This window comes from Anguilla anguilla, chromosome 11 (genome assembly GCF_013347855.1).
Source record: "Anguilla anguilla isolate fAngAng1 chromosome 11, fAngAng1.pri, whole genome shotgun sequence".
In the NCBI taxonomy this organism is placed as follows: domain Eukaryota; kingdom Metazoa; phylum Chordata; class Actinopteri; order Anguilliformes; family Anguillidae; genus Anguilla; species Anguilla anguilla.
In genome coordinates, this window is record NC_049211.1 from 5,844,966 (window position 1) to 5,861,503 (window position 16,538).

General features: G+C 45.4%; 1 protein-coding gene across 2 annotated transcripts in view; it reads left to right on the plus strand.

Moving 5' to 3' along the window:
* The first annotated feature begins 473 nt into the window (after positions 1 to 473).
* atp13a2 (ATPase cation transporting 13A2) overlaps positions 474 to 16,538 on the plus strand; it is a 30,306-nt gene continuing 14,241 nt past the window's right edge. Inside the window, exons 1-12 of one of the 2 annotated variants that reach the window (XM_035382084.1) lie at positions 474 to 609; positions 4,472 to 4,548; positions 7,249 to 7,416; positions 8,243 to 8,301; positions 8,834 to 8,903; positions 9,000 to 9,079; positions 9,563 to 9,640; positions 9,974 to 10,043; positions 10,191 to 10,325; positions 12,434 to 12,500; positions 13,279 to 13,410; positions 15,698 to 15,859. In XM_035382084.1, coding sequence (XP_035237975.1) covers positions 600 to 609; positions 4,472 to 4,548; positions 7,249 to 7,416; positions 8,243 to 8,301; positions 8,834 to 8,903; positions 9,000 to 9,079; positions 9,563 to 9,640; positions 9,974 to 10,043; positions 10,191 to 10,325; positions 12,434 to 12,500; positions 13,279 to 13,410; positions 15,698 to 15,859 — 1,108 coding nt within the window. In that variant the 5' untranslated portion in view covers positions 474 to 599. Of the gene's footprint in view, positions 610 to 2,541; positions 2,693 to 4,471; positions 4,549 to 7,248; positions 7,417 to 8,242; positions 8,302 to 8,833; positions 8,904 to 8,999; positions 9,080 to 9,562; positions 9,641 to 9,973; positions 10,044 to 10,190; positions 10,326 to 12,433; positions 12,501 to 13,278; positions 13,411 to 15,697; positions 15,860 to 16,538 lie in introns of those variants that run through there. The other variant, XM_035382085.1, reaches the window with a different exon arrangement.

The window sequence follows — 16,538 nt, forward strand, 5'->3', positions numbered from 1 at the left end:
TCTGCCTTCCTGATTCATTATTCAAGACCAGGCATTTAACAGCATTGTCACCGAACAGAATCATTTATGAAAAACCATGAGGTACGACTTCTCAGTGTTATAACCATAGTCTGTACAAAAATATAACCTAGCCTGAAACTAAAAGATGCAAAACTTTGTCAGGGCTTTGAATGGTGAAGTTAAAGATTGCTTCAACAAAGATCGTCTCTCACTACCTCAGTTAACTTAAAACGCGTTTTCACATTGCGACAGTCAAGTTCAATTTTTCTGCTGTTCTTAATTCTCCTGAATGAATCGCAGCATGTGCCTCGCTATCTGTTCTGGTCAGACCGTTTGACAGCGACGGTCAGTTGCAGTGGACTTGCGGACCCGTTTCGGTACTAGATCAGAACTGGATGAAAGAGCAAGTCGTCTGCCGTTTTGACAAATGAATGGTCTCTGTTTATAGGCGGAGCTTTCAATCCGCAAGTAGGGCCCGTATGTGGATAGAGTAACGTCACACGCTGGGAGTCAGTATGGCGAACACAGCAATGTTGAATGGGCGGTGCGGAAGTATTGTAGCAAATATTCACACACGGATACCGGCTGGGCTATGAGATATGGCTTCAGGTAAGTTATTCTGGGCTGAATGAAAGGGCTGCCTTTTCAGAAACCATTATTTACATTTTATTTTAGTTCCGTCTAAAAATGTCCACCCTATTCCGGTTTGTCTGCCACGACTAACCTTGCTGCATGTTGTTATTCATGCTGGTGTAACTAGCTGTCTACATAGTCATTTACAGAACGTTAGGTTGTATATTTTCTGGTGGAAGATTATCCTATACTGGAAACCAATATTGCCAGTCATTTGGAGGGGTCTGTGATGCTGTTTGCAAACAAGTGATTCTGTCTGGTTTACAGTTTCAAGTAGACTAATCTATTCTCGGCTGGCTAACGTTTGTCTACTACTTTGTGATAGTTAACCAACATTATAGGCTATGTCAAACGTTATCTAAGCTAGCTCCCTGCTTTAACGTAGCAAGCTTGGTTAGCTGGTTTTTAATGTAAATTGACCCGCTAGCTCCCATCCATATGCTAGCTGTTAAGTGACTTATTCGCCTTTGTCATGTTAGCAAATTTATATGGGCTGGAGCTAGGCAAGAATCCGTTGTAGAACTGCCTCGCACTTTATCTAGTCAAGTTTAGATTTGTGGGAATTTTATTAGAACACAATGTGTTTTATATGCGTTGCTACTCCTTTGAAGCTCTGTGGGGTGCTTAACCCCGAGAGAGTCAGAACCTCGACCAGAGAGTAATTTGTTCGTACTAACGTTATACACTTCTTCGTGGTGCATGTTTAAAAAGTTGGCTACATTAGGCATTTGTTCATGAAGTTACGCGACTGAGTAAATTCATTCACTCGTGTCGTCGCACTGTCTTACTGGGCTGACAAATCGTCTGACTAGCTTTGTTTCGAGATCCCTGTTTTGCTTTTCCACATATATATGAACTGTATTCGTATTCGTGTAAATGTGCATGTAAGTTGCAATATTAATATCGGTAGTCTCAACGCATGCCCAGAGCTCAGTCTTCGGACTGTTCTTAATTTACATGCAAGTTATCATTTGTTCCTTGACATGGAGTCTATTCCACCCTCTTTGCCTCAGTTTTTCATCTAAAAAAAACTCTGCTAAGGACTACCCTATCACTGCTGGGGCAAGATATTTCTCTGGGGTCCAGAGGAAAGAGTTCCCCCTACTGGTCCAAGTCCTGTTCCCGCATCAACTTTTGGTTTTCAAGTAGCCTGCAAACCGAGTTCACGCATTACAGTGCCCGTGCTTATCTGACATAAAAATTATTGCTAATTAATGCTCTGTTGTGACAATTTACACCTTGGCCTAAAGGGAATGTAGTGAGCGTAGGATGTGAATGTATGATTTCTATTTGTGATTGTAATTTGCCATGTTTTCTGCCGATTGAATAAACTTGAACCTGATATAGAGTTGGCTTTGACTTTGGATAATTTTTTGGATAACTATTTGGATACTTTTTTATTTTTACTGACCTATCAGTAACTATGGAGGGCTTTTATTCACCAAACCCGCTTACCTACCAGTGTAACCCCAGATGACACATATTGCTGAGTTATCTTGCATAATCTTGATCATAGTTTCACTGGACGTGCGTTTGCGCAGTTATGTGCAAGGAGGCTACAACACATTTGCCGTAGTTTTATACATTTATGTGCTTAAAAACATTTTTTTTAAGATGACCAAATACATACTTTTACTCATGAAAACGCGCTTTATTTGTTTCTTGGGTTGGAGGGGAGTGGGGGACAATAAAATATTGTTGACTGATATTGCAGTGTGTGTTGTGTTCCTTGAACCGTTTATCCGGACGTGATATATTCCTCGCAAATTTCAGTCTAAAAACGGAAAACTTGCCTCACCAGTCCACCTGTTTAAGCCCCGTTCAAAGAACCTCCGGATCAAATAGTAAAAGTAACTTTATTTTGGCAATGACAGGTGCATAAATCCTCTGCCGTAACTAAGATATTTATCGGAAGTAAAACACTGGGAGCTCGACGGAGAGAACAGCTGAGCGCCTGCGTACGTGGAATCTAGCAGTGAGTACAATATCGCGCAACACCGGCAACAACGGCGCATATTACTGGCCATCGTATGAGAAGTTTATCGCCTCGTTTTACCAGGTAAATCGGGTATGGGTCGGCATTCGATTATGTACAAAGCGTTGTCATTTAAAGTAGCCTACATTTGAGGTTCGCAAATACATTCTTGCCCAGCAAGTTTTAGCTAGGCGACGTGCTGTCAACCTGTATGAATTGAATGGAATTTGTTGGGTAATTGAGAGAACTTTTATGAACTTCTAGAATTGTTGAGGTTAATAGCCTACATTCACATTAAATTACATCGTTACAATAAAAATCTATGATAATTGGATTGCCCCGTCCTAGTTTCCGAGGACTGGATGTTGGAGTCGCTATGGTATGGAGTCGGTTTCGACAAACTCGTTTCCTGGTTGATGAAAATAAAAAGACGTAGGCTAGTCTCTGGAATCCTGTTTATTTCTCTCTCAGCATTTCGTGAACTAAACATTTTATCAGTGTCCAACGAATATCATGATACAGATGTACACGATTGACTACTGTAGGCTACAATATGTCTGTTTATAGATAGTTTGTTTTTCCATCTTTGACACCTGTCGTGTTTTTTAGTCATGCCCACTCAACTGAAGTTAATGGAGCGGCAGACCTACATCATTTGAAACGGCTTTGCGCTTTTACTGATGAATATAGCTTGATTCAGCCATAGACCCCAGGTTGTTACTGAACTTAATGCTAAGATGTTCAATTTACACGTGTAGTTGTAAATTGTTTAATTTCCACGCACTGGTGTCTGTGTAGCTAGACTACTTCAGGAACTTACTGTTCAGTTTGCTGTTGGACAAGACCATGTTATTGGCCCGCTGTATAAATTACATTACATTACATTACAGGCATTTGGCAGACGCTCTTATCCAGAGCGACGTACAACAAAGTGTATAACCATAACCAGGAACAAGTATGACGAAACCCCTAGAGAGAAGTACCGGTCCAAGTACAGGGAACAACCGCATAGTTCAACCTGGACCCTGGTGGTTAAACTGATTAACACTAACAACGAGAACGGCAACAACGCAATCTATGGAAAAATAAAAATAAATAAAAATACAAGTAGTCGTTAAGTCGTTTTCACTTCAGTGGAAAGCCTCAGTGACAATATCATGGTCATCTTGCATGGTTGTGTGTGTGTGTGTGTGTGTGTGTTGTTTAAGCTGTGGACAATGTGAACCAGGTGATCAATATAGCTTATATTGTATTTTAGTTCAATGAGTTGTGATTTCTTGCAAATGCAATTTGTCTACTTTTTTCTCAAAATACCTTTCTGGTTATCATATGCACTTCAGCTTGTGGAATTTCCCCTGTCTAGCGCTCAGTGCTGCACTGTGTCTTTTCAACATAGCTCTGATCAGTAACCTACCTTTGGAGATGACGTGACGGAAGGCCATTGCTGGGGAGGAGTTCGAATACATAGTTGCATACACATTGGGCTGCACTGTCGCCTCACAGCAAGGAGGTCCCAGGTCCAAACCCCAGCTTGGGGCCTTTCTGTGTGTGGAGTTTACATGTTTTTCCCTGTGTCCGCGTGGGTCTCCTCTGGGTACTCTGGTTTCCTCCCACAGTTCAGAGACATGCAGGTAGGCTAATTGGAGACTCTAAATTGCCCATAGAGTGTGTGAGTGAATGGTGTGTGTGCCCTGCGTCAGACTGGTGGACTCCAGGGTTTGCTTTTGCCTCTCGCTCCAGCACCTCCCGCAACCCTGCTCGAGAATACGCGGCCATAGGTAATCGATGGATGGATGTATGGATGGATGGATGTGCTCTGTTTTCCAGATGTGTGAAATACGCATGGCTGCTTTTGTTTTGCAGAGAACGGAGCGCCGCCATTGGGTGAGCCTTCCACCCTCACCTCTGGCCCCCCGCCCAGCAGCAGAGTTTCACACATGGTACGTTCCTTCCTCTCCCGCCTTAACAAATGGTACGCTCCTTCCTCGCCCACCTTTAGTAAACAGGGTGATGTTTCTTGCTCATCTTGTTGTTGCACGTGCTTATTTACAAAGCTAGTAAATGTACCTGGCCAAAAAGCTTCATTTTGGTCTCTGACCATATAGTACCTGGTCCCAGTAGCATTGAAACAGCCAATTGGAACCGGGTATTTTGGTGAGATGACGCCAGAATTGAGCTTCTTAGTGGTGGGATCTGCGTCTGCAGAAGCATGACTGTGTTGAAAAGGACGTCATGCCTGTGGTGATGTATTGTGGTGGATCTTTGAAATTATGGGGTTGTGTTGCATGTGTGCTTCCTGGGGATCTTGTTAAGGTAAATGGAATCATCAAGTTAAATGAATAACAGTAAGTTGGTCACAGGAAGTGGCCAATATGGTGGTTTGACCCAAGACACATGTCACACTTACAATACATCACATTTACCTTGTACATGAAATAATGTTATGGGTTAGCCTAATACTGAGACAAAGTAGCCAGAATGTGGGTCAGTCCATGGCGAATATGCTAGATAAAAGGACATTTGTTGCTTGTCCATGTCAGATGTCTACCTATTGAGCTGTAAAGGTAGCTGTGGGAAAGCTGTCTTCTCCAGGAAACAATATTCCCCAGGGCTCATTTTAAGTAATGTATAGCCACTATTTTCAGTTATTTCACAGATTGAATTATCGCATGATGTGCTTGATTCCAAAACCGATTCCTTGCATGGGGAACAATCTATTTTTAGAATGCGTCTTGGCGGCACCCCAGGTTGTATAGAAAATGCATATGTGCATAACAATACACACTAGTACCCAAGTGTTTCCATCATAATAAAGTCTTAATGCTTCACCTATTGTGTCAAAAAACACAGTCAGTGTGAGAGATGATACAAAGAATTTTATTCTCAACACACAAATATTGCGTGCCCGCAAAACCAATATACAACAGCTTGACTGAATACTCAGTTGTGATTGGCTGGGTCGATGCTGGGTGATGACAAAATTGTGAGACCATTTTAACCAAAAAAAAAAAAAAAAAAACAAACAGAATTTTAATATTAGGTAACTCAGTTGAGGTAGGCCTGCTTAAAGACACATTCGTTGCTAAGCGGTGTAGGGTATGGAATATTTACTGGAATACTTGCGTAACCCAAGTTTCCATGGCAATGAAATCACATATTTTGAAATGCAGTGTTTCATTACAGTTGACGGAGGCAGTGAATTCACCTCTGTAACTTCCTCAGCGTGAGGCATTATGCATAACTGCCTAATGCTATGGGCGGGATAAATTCATTTATCCCGCCTATGTAACAGGCTTACCAACAAAAAGGACAATGGCAATCAAAATGTGCCTTTCAAAATATACATTTGTTTTATTCTGTTCATATTAGATGAAAAAATACCCTCTATTGTAATGTGTTTTTTTTTTCTTTCTTTTTTTACATACATAATTGGAGTCAGGTTCCGAGACATAGTTGTACATGCATAGCCTTTATGAGAGAATAAAAAAGAGAGAGTAGACCCTTTCTAATAGCCACCTTGCTCTTTTGAGAGGAAGTACTCAGGTTTAACCTACCGCCTTATTATTATTATTATTATTCTTCTTATTATTATTATTCTTCTTGTTCTTCTTGTTCTTGTTCTTCTTCTTCTTCTTTCCGCACATTTCCACACACCACCCACTACCCACTTTTTTTTTCTTCTTCTTCTGTTTTCTTGGAAACCGGTGCTGACTTACAATAGATCTGTCCCCTCTGGCTGAATCTGTGCTGGTGAGTGATTCTGGAATGCAAGTGCAAGCGTACAGGATGTGCTCACTCGCGACCTGTCTGTGCCTCTGTCTCTCTCAGCACATTCAGGGGTACATGTTCGTGACCTGTCTGTGCCTCTGTCTCTCAGCACATTCAGGGATACGGGTTCATGACCTGACTCTGCCTCTCTCTCTCAGCACGTTCAGGGGTACAGGTTTGTGTGCTGCACACTCGTGACCTGTCTGTGGCTCTGTCTCTCAGCACATTCAGGGGTACATGTTTGTGACCTGTCTGTGCCTCTCTCTCGCAGGACATTCAGGGGTACATGTTTGTGACCTGTCTGTGCCTCTCTCTCTCAGCACATTCAGGGGTACATGTTTGTGACCTGTCTGTGCCTCTGTCTCTCATGACATTTAGGGGTACGGGTTTGTGACTTGACTGTGCCTCTGTCTCTCAGCACATTCAGGGGTATGGGTTCATGACCTGACTCTGCTTCTGTCTCTCAGCACGTTCAGGGGTACGGGTTCATGACCTGACTCTGCCTCTCTCTCTCAGCACGTTCAGGGGTACAGGTTTGTGTGCTGCACACTCGTGACCTGTCTGTGGCTCTGTCTCTCAGCACATTCAGGGGTACGGGTTTGTGACCTGACTGTGCCTCTGTCTCTCAGAATATTCAGGGGTACGGGTTTGTGACCTGACTGTGCCTCTGTCTCTCAGAATATTCAGGGGTACGGGTTCATGACCTGACTCTGCCTCTTTCTCTCAGCACGTTCAGGGGTACGGGTTTGTGACCTGTCTGTGCGTCTGTCTCTCAGAATATTCAGGGGTACGGGTTTGTGACCTGTCTGTGCGTTTGTCTCTAAACACATTCAGGGGTACGGGTTTGTGACCTGTCTGTGCCTCTCTCGCAGGACATTCAGGGCTACCGGTACGTGCGCTGGCGCACGTGGCTGTACTACGCGGCCGGGGTTCTCACTCTGGGGCTGCTGCTGCTCCTGTTCCACTGGCGCCCGCGTCTCCGCGTCCTGGCTCGCTGTCGAGCGTGCTCGCTGGGCCTGGCGGACGTCCTGCTCCTGAAGGTAACGCCGCCGCGCTGACACACGCCGACGCGGGGCTGCGCGGGAGCATGAAGACCGCTTATTACGGAGATACTCAAGATGCTAATGTAGCGGGCGTGGCTCGGCTAGTTCACTAGCGAAGCACAGGAAAGGCGTCGTAAAAGCTAAGGTTTTTGTATTACGTTACCGTGACAACACTCCCTGTTGATGCTACCCTCAAATTAAGATAAATAATTTTTAAAAAACTGTTGCCCTTGGCTAATGGCGATTTTGCCTTTAGCTGACTGGTAATGCGCTTACCTATGAAACGAATGGATCAGTGAGAGGCCCGGGTTCAAATCCAACCTCAGACTCTGGGAAGTCTCTCACTCGTTCATTACACGCAGTTAGCACTCAGTTTCAGTTCCAGCTGAGCTCTTGCGTCATCCAACGAGGTTACCGTGGTCTTACATTCCATCCCAGATGTGAAGAAACATTTTCTTTTCCCATTCAGAAATGTGTTTTCTTGACCCACTCTGAAATGCATTTTTTTGTATCTTGTCACATCAACTCAGTTCAGAAATCCTGTTAACATGGTTTGTTGCAGCCAATTAACAATTAACCCCCGCCCCCTCCACACACACAAATAAAAATAAAAACTGAAATTTGACTCTTTGACATTTGTACATATATATATATATATATATATATATATATATATATATATGGCTCTGACAAAATGACTATCAATTTCATTTTAACCCATGCTGAATCTTTAAGAACCACTGACAACAGATAATTGCACTAAAAAGCTCGTGTTAATTTTGTGATGGAACCGTGCATTTCTCTGTCTGTCTTCCTCCCTCAGGACAGCTGTGGTCAGCATTATGTTGTGGAAGTGCTGACAGCGGAGATTGAGGAGGGCAGGTGGGTAAAATCTATGCTGACTGGCTGTTTACCTGCCCACTGACCCGTGAACTCACATGCACCTGTATGACCGACAGTGTGCTTGCCCTGTGCTGGCTAGATTTGAAATACCATTGACAGTGCAGGTTATCACAGCAACATAACATATAACATAACATAGCATATAACGTAACAAAATGACGAGAACAGGCCATTCAGCCCAGCAATGGTCGCCATTATCCTGACTAAATTGTACCTAGTGCTCTGATTACCTGCAAACTTGATAGTATCTTAACACTGTATCAAATCCACAGATTTTCTGACTCTACTACGTGACCTGACAGAGTATTCCACGCATTGGCTACTCTCTGTGAAAACATTCTTCCTAATGTGTGTACGGAATTTACCTTTTTGCTAATTTCCATTCATGTCCCCTCGTTCTACTGACAGAACTCAACCTGAAGAATCTCTCGTAGTTCGCTTTGTTGATCCCCTTTATGAATTTAAAAGCATCAATCAAATCCCCCCCCCCCGTGCTTTTATTTGTCTTCAGTTTGGAGCAGCCAGGGACCGATATTGAAGAGAATGAATTGAGGGACACTATACAGCTGTACAAAGATGAGGTACAGAAAGGGATTCTGGGGGAAAGGGGGGGGGAGATGATGTCATATGGCATTGTAATTTTTTTTTTTAACCCAGTCAACTTGCCTGTCTTTCAGAAAGCTCTGCTACGTTACTATGTGTTCGAGGGGCTCCGTTACGTGTGGATGTCGAAAAAGGGAGCCTTTTGTCCGGTCAGGTACTGTGGGGGAGCGGGGGTTGGGGGGGGGGGGTGGTTTGGTGGAATGGGGGTGCGCCCCCCCGTGGTGGGACCAAAAAGCGCAGATAAGGGAGGGAAGGGTCTTCAGCTGTTCATCTAGAACCTGCAGGACGGTAGATCTCCAGGAACAGGGTTGGGCAGCCCGGATCCAGGCCTTTAAGCATGTAAACCCCATCAGCTTTGGTTCCTGTTCAAGGAAGAGGGATCTCGTTTAACCTCATTCTGTTCCTCGTGTAAGGAAGGGGAATTGAGTGTGGGGGAGTGGCTGTTGAATGAGTGGGTCTCTCTCTCTCTCTCTCTCTCTCTCTTTCTCTCTCTCTCTCTCCCTCTCTCTCTCTCTCTCTCTCTCTCTGTCTCTGTATCTCTGTCTAGATCTCTCTCTCTCTCTCTCTCTCTCCCTCTCTCTCTCTCTCTCTCTCCCTCTCTCTCTGTCTCTCTCTCCCTCTCCCTCTCTCTCCTCAGCGCACTGAATGAACACTGGACCTGTGACGATCTGTACAGGCAGCAAGCGGGACTGAGTCCCCAGGAACAAAGGGCCCGGTGAGTCATTCCAAATAGAAACACACACCCACTATACACACATAATGCGCACATACACACACACACACACACACACACACATAATGTGCACACATCATGCACACATACTGCACACATACGCATACACACACACAATACACACACACACGCACGCAATGCACACACACACACACACGGACGCACACGTGCACACACACACACACACACTGACACACACACATACATGTACACACACATACATGTACACACATTTTTTCGCCATGAGAACCTGTTACTGTGACAGAAAAGGTAATGGATCTCTTTTCTTCCGTCTCTTTTTTGCCCTCTGGTCAGGCGGACTGTGTATGGCGAGAACTTGATCGACGTTCCAGTGAAGTCCTATATGCGGCTGCTGTTTGAGGAGGTGACAGAGTCTCTCTGCCATGCTGTGTGACACGGGCGTGGTCCCTAGGGACTGGGCGGTGGAGCACTATGTAAAGGTCAATGGTCATCCCGTACACTGACTGATCCTTATTCTCTTTCTCTTTCTCTCTCCCTCTCTGTCCTCCAGGTGCTGAACCCGTTCTACGTGTTCCAGGTGCTCAGCATCATCTTGTGGATAACGGATCACTACTACTACTACGCGGGCTGCATCATCCTCATCTCCGTCATCTCCATCGGCATCTCTCTCTACGAGATCCGCAAGGTGAGAGCGGGAGTGTCGGTGACTGCTCCTGTGCTGCGGTCCTTTGTCTGTAAAGTAGGCAGTATACTTCGTAAGAAGTAGAACTTTTTGAGCAAAACGAAGCAATGGGAACAACTGAGGAACAAAATGACGCGGTGTTGTGTGTTCTCACGGTGCAGTGTGCACCAGCCTCCAGGGAGAACTTTTCAAAAACTTCTTTCTTGTTCTCCGACCTCCCCCCCTCTCAGCTATTGGTCCAAATGTCACATGGTTGGGTACGTCACGGTTGAGAGTTCAGAGGGCAGACTTCACATGCTAATGTAAGCCAATCTCTCTTCTGTAGAGATGGGAATTCTGTGAGTTTGTTTGCATGTTTGATGAATGGTGCTACTCGTTTCAGCAAGTCATCAAAACGCCTAGCACACATTCGGAAATAAGAGAAAGTGGACCCCCTCGTCTAAACTCCGCATTTGCCGAATGTACAGACAAAACCATCCATTCTCCGTCCTACTCTGATTTAGAGGGCGAACGTAACCATCACCTTCGCCTTTTTTTCTTCTTTTGCATAGCTAGATAAACCAAAGCCACTTTAAACACTTTAAACTTCTTGTTTTGCGTTGTGATCTCGCGTAGCCCTTCTCTTTATACGTCTATGGCGTAGCCACGAGACAGAGGTCTGGGCTGGATTCCGGCCCCGGTTAATGGCTGCCTCCTAATTATTCGTGATTATTCACACCCCAGCGGAACAGTGCGGTGTTCTCACCGAGCGTACCGACAACGGTGTTCGGGGACATGTTCACCGGTGGTTCTCAATCCTGAAGTTCTTTCTTCTTTCTGAGTATACTGCCAGCTTAAGCCAGCGACGGCTGCCTAACGCGGGAAGTGTCTGACGCGTGTGTGGTTCGTCGCGTTTGCGTTCGGTCCGTGGTCTGCCTGTTGTGGCGGGGCCCTTGTGACTGCTCTGATGACAGAACACAACCCTTCGTGCGGGAATCTAAACCACAACGTCTCTCGAGCGTGGTCTCCGAACGCGCGCTCGCACTTCTCTACCGTGGTGACGGCGCGGCGCGGCGCGGTCGAAAGCGGTACGCTTCCTGTTACCTGGCACCTGTCATCACCTCGAAACTGCACAGGGCGCCAACTGTGGCGAGCGCGTGAACTCAGAAAGCGCCTGTCAAGTGCAGCGGCTCCAGCAGAGAGGATTCTGGGAGCTCGTCGTGGAGCTCCGGTGTTGACGGGCACTTTCTCTGGCGGTAATTAGCAGCAAGCTGCCACACGCCAGTGAGATGCAGTCATGGACGTTGAGTTCACTGCGATCATGTTGACGGTGTTATGCGTGGGTAGATGCTCGGGTATAACTGTCTGGAATCTAGCTAAATGCAAGGTTCTACATGTAAAAACACAAGGCAAGATTACTTTATGTGGGATGGACAAAATTGGAGTGTGCTCACGTTGAAAAAGACTTGGGAATAATGGTCTATCAAAGTTTATACTTATTTAATACAATATGGTTTGTTAGACCACACTTGCAGTATTTTGTGCAGTTCTGGGGACCGTACTGCAAGAAAGATATAGTGGCTGTAGATAAGGTTTAAAGACGGGCCACAAAATTGATTCCTTGTATGAAAGATAAAAGCTATGAGGACTTAAGATGCTTTATCTCTTCAAGTAAAAGGAGACTTAGGGGTGATTTGATTGAGGCTTTGAAATACATAAAGGGGATTAACAAAGTGAACCGCAAGAGGTTCTTCAGGTTGAGTTCTGCTCTGTTATCTACTGACATAAATGGAAATGAGCAAATTGAAATGTTTATACTTGTATCTTGTATATGCTGGTATTGGTGTTACACACAAAATGCATGCATTAATCAACCCAGCACTGGACCTAAGCCTATTTTGGTAGTTACAAATTTATTTGGTTGCATTGCATCATAGTATGTGTCACATTAGACATATTCCTCTTCAGATTCAATTGGAACTCTCGCCGACTGCACCAAAGAAACCTGGCTTTATGTTGCCAGGATTCGAATGGCTTCATTTGCATATAATAACTGATCTCGCGTTTGCCGGAAGCCATGTTGATTTTCAGGGGAAGACCTTCACGCGACTGTACTGTTGTGTCTCTTTCAGCAAAGCGTCACCCTGCACAACATGGCCCAGCTGATCGTGAGCGTGAGGCTGAGGAGAGGCGCAGAGGGTGAGTCTCCACTCCTTGGGGGGGGGGGGGGTTTCTCCACTCCTGGGGGGGGTCCGTTTCCGGGACGATTCGTTTGAATTCTCCCTCCTCGGCCCGGTCCCAGTTCACCTCTTAATCGCTTCACCTAACACTTGTTCTGAGCGTTCACGAGAGTCGCCATCTTGTACGAGGGGCGTCCCAGAACTGAGCGAGCCAAATTTCGGCGAGGGGTAGTGGCTGTTCGGCCCTCCGACGCTTCCTTGATAATGAGGAAATTAAAGTGCTGGCTTGAAAGCGAGTGCTGACCCAGCATGCATTGCGTTGCTTAACGCCGTTACCAGGGTCATTAAAGCACGGCAGAGCTGACCACATTTAAATGCGATTTGACTGCCATGTCATGCCCTTTCAAAAGACGGTCATCATGGTCATCGCAGTTTTGTCTCGTTTGCACTGATAACACAAATCTAAATTGCCGTAATCGTTATTTGTAATGCAAATGTGGCAGTGCAAGGTGGCTCACTGTGGCCAACTCTTAAGTGATGTTCTTTTAAACGGTCGTGATTTATTATTTATAATAATTAATTCTTCGTAAATTCCCATCTGTGAATTCCGATTCGTCCGAGCAGAACGAAAGTGCGTCCCACGCGCCTGCTGCTATTTATGCTCCCTATCACCACAATGTCTGCTCTCAGTGGAGTGACTGGAAATGGGCGGGAGGGGGAGGGGGAGGGATTAGGAGGTGAATCGGACCCGGGGGGGGGGGGGTCCCGTTCTGAAACGATGCCCTTCTCTCCCCCAGCGGAGGACCTGGTGAGCTCGACGGAGCTGGTCCCCGGGGACTGCATCGTGATCCCCGAGGAAGGGCTGCTCCTGCCCTGCGACGCCGCCCTGCTGGCCGGGGAGTGCATGGTCAACGAGAGCATGCTGACCGGTGAGACGCGGTCTTAGCTACCGCTTGTATTTTTCTTTCCATAGACTGCGCTGTTGCCGTTCTCGTTTGTGTTAGTGTTAATCAGTTTAACCTTCAGGGTCCAAGTTGAACTATGCGGTTGTTCCCTGCACTTGGACCGGTACTTCTCTCTAGGGGTTTCGTCATACTTGTTCCTGGTTATGGTCATACACTTTGTTGTACGTCGCTCTGGATAAGAGCGTCTGCCAAATGCCTGTAATGTAATGTAATGTCTTAGCCCGGCACACACAAAACATTACATCACATTACAGGCATTGAGCAGACGCTCTTATCCAGAGCGACTTACACAATTTTAACATAGCATTTGCACTGCATCCAATTATACAGCTGGATATATACTGAAGCAATGCAGGTTAAGTACCTTTGCTCAAGGGTACAACGGCATTGTCCTACCGGGGAATCGAACCTGTGACCTTTTAGTTTACAAGACCACCCATTATACTACACTGCCGCCTGAGTGTTCTCACGGTGTTGTTGTAACGCAACATGGCAGAAACAGTTTGTGAGAATGTTTCATGTTGGCTGGGTTTGTTGCCCTCGTTCTCACTTAAAACCTTTTTGTGGCTGTCCTGGTTCTTCTTTCTTTTTGCAATTCCTCATCCTTTTTCACCCCGATGGCAGTACTTTCCAGCGTTGCTCAAACGCTTGTTTCGTTTGCCCGTGGTTCACGGTTATAAATTGCATGGTGGAAATGGACTTTTTTTTTCACGTACACCAGCTGCTTTCCACCACGTGCTTATTAATATGGCATAATGCTGCAGGCATGGCCTGTGCAGCTGTGCAGGCTTTTTATAGCCTTTAGTTTTTTTTATTTTATTTTTTACAGAAGTTTAGCATCATTCATGGCACACATTTATTGTCCATACACAATGGTATAAATGAATTTTTTTTTGAATTGCTTGCAGCCTTTTTGTCGCCTTTGGTTGGTATTTTTGTTTGGCAAGCCATTCCTGGTATGGTTTCTAATGAACTTTTTTTCCCATCTATTCTCAGCAGCTTTTTAGAGCATATACAAGTCCTTACAGTACTTAAGCAAATTTGCCAAATTCATCAGGTGACCTTGTGCCTTGTGATACCAACTACTTCTGTGTGCTGTTATAAACCCTGTTCTCAGTCTTTTCTTTGAAGGGGAATTCATCTGAGTGATCTCAAATGGATTTGCTGTTTCTTGTAAGAACAGCTGGTGTAAAAATCACAATTGTAATTTGATATTTGCCCTTAAGTTAATTTGCCAGAAGAGTTTTGTGTCCACATTGCAAGGTGAATATTTGGTGCTTAGTGAAAGTCTGTAAACTGATGTTTAAATTCTATTACTCTCGTTATTCCGTCACTTCAGTGGTTGGCTACTTGTCAGATTGTTGGCCAATTATACATTGTGCTTTGTTTGTAATTAAAATATTTTGTTGGGTTGAATGAAAAGCCCTTGTCTTCTTCTATGGCCAGCAGCATACATTATCTCCTGCTCTCCCTCTCCTTCCCACGCACGGCCTGGGGGGGGTGCGGGGGGTGGGGGGTGGGGGTCGGGTTTGAGATGGGGTACAAAAGCAGGCTGGGCACAATGGAGCCCCTAAATGAGAGAGGGAAAACAATGAAAGGGGGAAGAGATGAGAGAGGATGTGTCATTGCCATATAAATGCGAGGATGACACAGTGAATATATAAAAATGAAAGTGGCGATCCTGTTATGGTGTATTGTGATTGGCTTGGAGCCCCATGACTGCCCCAGTGCTGCTGCCACTGTGGCTGACCCTTGCACTCTGACCTGTCTGAACACACACTGCATGTATGTAGGGCGACTATAGACTATGTGTGTGTGTGTGTGTGTGTGTGTGCGCGTGCGTGCGTGTATCTAGGAGAGATATGCGCAAGAAACAAATTCCTGTTAGCTTGTGTTAGCCATTGACAGTGTAAGATCACAAATGTGTGATTAGAATGTCATTAACTGAACATTCTAATGCTGATGTAACAATCAGTACTGGTGATGCAGTGGAGTTCTAGAACACTGACTTGAGAATTCTGAAAAAAAAAAACATTCCGAAAAACCTACTCTTGAAAGGGTTAGAGTGACTCATACTTGCTAATAACATGCGTAAGTGTGTGTCTGTGTGTTTGCGTTCCTGTTGCCTGTATGAGTAAGATTAAAAAGCGGTAGCCCATGTCTGTCCTTCGCCTGCTCCTATCTGTGGAAAGGACAGAATGGAGCGTGTTGCTCCTCCCTCACCCCCCCCCCCCCTTCCTTGCCTTTCCAGGTGAGAGCATACCTGTGATGAAAACCCCGCTGCCGACCGGAAAAGCGCATTACAATGCAGAGACTCTGCGCAGACACACCCTGTTCTGCGGCACGCAGGTCATCCAGGCCAAAAGGGGGCAGCAGGGAGGCACTGGGACGCTCGCTGTTGTCACGCGAACAGGTGAGGTGCACAGACGAATGGAGGCCAGGGCTGTTTTTATGTGGTCACACAGCTTGTTCGTCTTTTCCATTTCCGTCACACATTTAAAAAAAAATCACAAACGGCGCCATACTCCATTAAAGCTTGCCATACATGTGTAGAGAAAGCTAAAGTTGCTATAGTCTTCCAATACACTCACCCACAAGCCAGCAGCCATTGTACCCACCACAAGTGTACTACATCAGAGCTCAGCTGGATTACTAAATGACACTGATAGTGGTGCTGGCACTCATGCTGGTTCTGCTTTTGCCATATCTGACCTGAACCCATCCAGACCCATGTGGAACAGAGCCAGTTACACCCTGCTGCTGCAAACCACTTGCCACAGTCAGCTAATAACAGACCAGCCTTAACCCATTAACGTGTGAGGTCACAGATGTGTGATTAGAATGTTCATAACCGAACATTCTAATATTGACAATACTAACAACCACTGCTGAAAGTGATGGAGTTCTAGAACACTGACTTTAAAAATAAATGAATAAACCTACTCTTCAGCGGGTTAAACTAACAACCTTACACCTATAGGGATGAGCGTTCTTAACAGGGCCACCAGGGAGGCATTGAGTGTTCGTTTTGTGAGTATGGTCTGTTTGGTACTTTTTTTTCCGAAAATTGAAAAGCAAGACCAAGGCAGCCG